Genomic DNA, 5,125 nt, shown 5'->3' with positions numbered 1-5,125 from the left:
TTTTTTACTCAAAAGAAGGAAAAAAAATAGCCATCAGAACAGTACTTTTTTTTTTTTTTTTCCAAATTGTTTCCCTGTGCGTATTGCCTTTTTGTGGGAATTAAAGATACATATGTATGATTATACGCAGATACATAAGTATAAAACTGGTGACTTTCCATTTACCCCGCGCGTTTGACACAGGGACGGAGTTTACATGAAAAAGCGCGGAACATATATATGTATTATACAAATATTTCGCCTATGCGCATCGCATACATACAATGCGTTTATGCTATGCCTTCCCGCGTGAACAGCCTTCGTACGTTATATGCACGGAGCAACGCCAGGTGAGCGGCAGTAGAGCACTCACAACGCAATGTCATTTGCGAATGTATACATATGACACATACTACATGGATGACGCGAATTCCACATAAGTTAAAACATGACTGGACTTCGTTTCGCCAATGCGCAATCAAGCAGGGCGGGGAAGAGTCCCCCACTTTTTTAAATGCGAAGGAGTTTCCTGGACTTGGAAAAAGTGGGTATGTATGACTGGACTGAGTTGGGAAAAAAATGGCGCAAAAAAAAAAGAGAAAAAAATTGTGAAAGGTGGGGAAGAACTGGCGAAAAAATGGCTAAAAATATGGCAAAAAAATGGCAAAAAAATGGCGAAATTTTGAGGAAAAGGAATGGCGAAAAAAGTAAATGCAAAATGAAGGAAAAATGAAAAAGGAAAGGGAAACGCAACAAAATTGCATATCCTACTTTGCGTTCGCAATGCTTATATATTTTCACATTTATTTATTTTTGGGGGGGGACTTTAAAAAAGATCATTCAAAATGAAGAAGTCACTCCATAGGCACACTGTGAAGAATTTAAAAAAGAAAATTAAAAAATTAAAATAACAATTTCGTGATAATGAAACATGCCTTTTCCCTAACAATGTTATTTTGTAAAATATGTACATAGAAACAGAGACAACAGTTTTTTGGCACAATTATCATTCCTGGGATCATCTCATTCCATGGATGTACAAAGCTGGCCGCGCAGAACTGTATATATATTATAACATTCATATTTGTGTCACCGTACACCTCTCCTCATTTCCATGTGTCATATGCATATTGAAATGTACATGACGAAAGCTATAACGATTTTGCCGCCTACATGAGAAAACAGAGTGCTGAAAAACAGAAACAAAAAACGCAGTACGCTTCACATGCCATTCCGCCGCTTCTCCATAGTGTAATTTATTACGACAGGGTTTAATTTTCAGTTCGCATTTCGAAAATTGCGTGCATCGGGAACAGTTTTTTTACCTTTTGTTTTTTTTTTATTTTGTCATTTTCTGCAACTTTTCGCAACTTTTAGCAATTCCTGTTATTTTTTTTTTTTTCTAATTTTTTTCATTTCCACCGTCGCGCAGCACAATTTGAAAGATGCATAAATTGCGGAAAACAAGTGCGAGTAAGAAAAACAAACAAATGTTGAAATGGTGAAAGCACGCCTGCTTTCTACCCGCACGAGTCATTTTTTCATATGCTCATTAAATTTGTATTTATAAAAAAAATATACCTGAAAAACTCTTTTCCATTTGATGCTTTACACGTACTTCAATTTTATGCGAGCGAATGGAATGAATTCCAACGCGACTTTCTTTTGCATTGTGAAGAAGTATACTACATTTTAAAAAAGAAAAAAAAATGATGCGAAAAATTCGATGAAGTGGAAATAATCACGTCATTTCGATTGTGGCCCCTTTTTCTGTGCAACTCCCAGGGTAACAGAAGTGCGTTACTTTTACGCCTAATGGGAAGTCACCCAGTTCCTCGTTCTGTTTCATGTACACATTTACTGCACATACGTACCCGCACTGCACATATTAATCACATAGAGAAGAGAAGCCATTATTTGTATGTAATATTGTCAGCTTAACAACTCTGTAACCTCGTGACTTCACAACATTGTGTGTATTTTTCCGGAAGGATAATGCTCCATAGCGACGGTTTCTTTAATACAGTGGTAGAGCAGCTTTAAGCCAGGCTCGCAAATTACGGGGAATACTTTCCCTGCGTTGGATGAACAGCCAAAAGGGGAACATGCCTCACAGGCAAAGTTATCACGCGTGTAGCTATTTTTAAGAAATGCGCTGAAGGAGACGATACGATGAGAAAACGAGAATTTGCAACAAGCTCGTAGCGCTTTGGTAACTTATTTATGCAGCACAAGTGCTACATTCAGCGTAGACTATTTGCACCCCTTTTTAACGCCCTAATGGCTTAAAAATACGTACCAAAAAAAAAATGTGCACGTATAAGTAACTCCAAAATTTGTCTTAGCCCCTAACCTTTTGATACCAATCTTACGTGAAAGAAATTTAAAATGGGAAGTTCATTCAGACGAAATTAATCGAATCATTTGTCTCTCATATCTCCAAAATTTTTTCAAAAAAGAAAAGTACGCAATTGCGCAAGTAGGCACGGAACAGTAACAAAATTTACGTTCCCATATTTGAAAGAGTGCAAATTTGGGTAGGCCCCCGAATTCGCAGTTTTCCAAAATTCCCCATTTTTTTAAAAATTCATTCGAATGGACCAAAAAAAAAATGACAACCCCCCAGGGTGCAAGAAATACGGTACACTAGGAATAAAAAAAGATGACCATGTAGAAATTCTTAAAAATTTAAACTCGACCATTAAAGAGTTTCAAAAAAATTTTGAACTACTAAACAAGTATTATTCGATAAAAGATTTGGAAAGTGTGTTAAACCCTGTGCAGTATGCTGAATACAATTCATTTCTTGCCTACTCCATTTGTTCTATTTTTCATTCCTATTTGAAAATATCGGGCGACTTTCTCAGTAATCATCCCATTAAAAATGAATTAAAAAAGGTACAATTATTGATGAAAGAAATAAAGGAAAAAAACCAAGAAAATAATGAAGATAAAAGATCTCTCACAATTAATAAGGAAGCCACCAAAAGGATAATTGATTCGTGTATTTCGTACAATAAAGATTTAAAAAAAAGAAAACATTTTAAATGAACATAATTCTGAACTTTCATCCCCTTTTTTAAATTTAAGGGGAAAGTTTTCACCTGCACCGTGGACATATTTTTACGTGCCACTCAATGGGGAAAAAAAAAAACAGTTAGCCGTTCAACGAGGCAAATGCGCAACTGGCTATTAACAGTTAGTAAAAAGTGCGAACGCCTTACGAATAATTTTTTTATTTTGCGCAGAGCTGGTGGCTTTCCATTTTTCAAAGGCCATTTGTGTCGCGCGTTCGGCAATGTGCTCATTCGTTCGTTTGTTATTTTTCACCCATTTGGAAATAATTTTAAAGTTGTAAAATTTCAAGCAATTGGGGGGGCACTTTCGCTTGCTTCGTTGTTTGCTTATTTGTTTTCCTTTTCGTTTCTTTTCCCCTTCCTTTCCTTTTTTTGGTATTTCCGTACATTTTAAGAAGACACCTATTTGAGAACGCCATTTTGAGAAAACAAAAATTTCTCCCTTTATGCAAATTCGAACCCTGCGCACATTTACAACGTACGCTTTCCATTCGAATTATTTAGCCACATTTGGCATTGTGTGAAAAGCACTTGCCTGCATCGCTGTGCTGATTAAGAATTAACGAATTTGCTTTTTTCAACATGTCTTTAAAGTAACGTCGTTTTGCTTCTTAAAGCGTGAATTAGGCGGTTCCACAATCTTTCACCCTTTTAAGGAGCCAAATTGGGTATATTTTTTACGAACTTAAGGATATGCTTACACACGACCCGTTAATCCCTTTTGTGATTTATCAATCATTTTTCCAAAAAGAAAAAACAGGCAACGCGTTTTAAATTAAATAATTATGGTATACTGTCAGGGGTGTAGCGAATACACTGTATGTATGTGTATGTCCGCGTTGGAACACATAAAAATTTCGTTATACATGCGTGCGTATGCACATGTGCATATATATATATGCAATTTGTTGCCTTTCGCAGACGGCCCCAAGAAACGGGTGCCCCTTACATGATCACTTTTGTACACCTAATTTTTCTTTACATTTGACAGCAGGCCAAATGCGCACTTATATAATCGTACCGAATTTTACAAAATTGTCCATATCCTGCGCAACGGTGGCTAAACAAAAAAGTTAAGCACAACAGTCTTTTTCCACCCCCGTAGGGTTAATAAAGTATAACATGCCAACGTACTTAAACGTATCCACATTTTTGCGCAATAGTCCTTTTCTTGTCAATTTTGAATATGTCAAAATTAAAAAAAAAAAAAAGGCATTTGGGACACAGCACGGCGTAACAACGTAAGGAATGCAGCACGTCTTCTTAGTTTGCCACCAAAATATGAACTGACATGCACTCACAAAAAATACGCCACCGATGATAAGTACTGTTCAATTCTTTTGCAAATTCACTTGAACGGGTCATACAAATATGTAACTCTTTTATGTGTGTGAATTGAAAATGCGCATACGTGTGGCACTAAAGTTGCATTGTGTACGAATATGTTTATAGGGGGGTGAGGGTATCATTTAACATTTTCTTCTTTTTAGCACTTTCTTCAAAAGTGAGGGCACGTGCATAATTGCTACATAAGCTGTGAAGAAGGCAAAAATGTCTTTGCGAAAAAAGCGAGCAAAGGGAAGGTTAAAATGTTCAGTGCGAAATAAAAAAAAAAAAAAAACTGCTGCAAAAATCGCACTTTTTAGCGCAAAAATGATATAGCAGTTTTCTGCCAAGAAACGCATGTCGAACTTGTTTGGCATTTATATGGTACAATTATGAGGCAAATAAATGGATTAAATAACCTCCCTTTCGCAAAAACTGCCAAAAAGGGGGTAAAATAATGCTAATGATTTTGCCAATTTTTCCTGCCATGAGCCATGAATTGGTTATTTTTATTATTTTACCCATTTGTATGAGTAACAAATAAAAATAAACATATGAGCAAAAATATTTATGTGATTTTTTTTTTTTTTTTTTAGTGCGTTTCCATGCACGTATAGGCCCCCCTTTTGCTGACAGGTTGTGCCTGATTTCTCGCTGCAATTATGTAATAATTTTGTATGGCAAAAATATAAAGCTATTTCGTTTTTCGTAAAATTCGTTTCATTTATTTATTTGTTTGCTTT

General features: G+C 35.9%; 2 protein-coding genes across 2 annotated transcripts; one reads left to right on the top strand and one right to left on the bottom strand.

Annotated features, from left to right (window-relative positions):
• Positions 1-2,574: 2,574 nt before the first annotated feature.
• PCYB_126960 (hypothetical protein) lies at positions 2,575-3,030 on the top strand (the record flags this gene model as incomplete). Its single annotated transcript, XM_004224030.1, has 1 exon — positions 2,575-3,030. The coding sequence occupies one exon, from the start codon at positions 2,575-2,577 to the stop codon at positions 3,028-3,030; it is 456 nt and encodes a 151-aa protein (XP_004224078.1).
• A 141-nt stretch (positions 3,031-3,171) lies between these two features.
• On the bottom strand, positions 3,172-3,517 carry PCYB_126950 (hypothetical protein; the record flags this gene model as incomplete). The annotated part of the gene is made up of 1 exon (XM_004224029.1): positions 3,172-3,517. A coding segment is annotated over one exon (345 nt), but the record flags the coding sequence as incomplete, so codon positions are not given.
• Between the last annotated feature and the right edge of the window lie 1,608 nt (positions 3,518-5,125).

The sequence above is a fragment of the Plasmodium cynomolgi genome, chromosome 12 (assembly GCF_000321355.1).
Source record: "Plasmodium cynomolgi strain B DNA, chromosome 12, whole genome shotgun sequence".
NCBI classification, from domain to species: domain Eukaryota; phylum Apicomplexa; class Aconoidasida; order Haemosporida; family Plasmodiidae; genus Plasmodium; species Plasmodium cynomolgi.
Note: the sequence above shows the minus strand (reverse complement) of the source record. Positions and strands in the feature narration are given on the sequence as shown.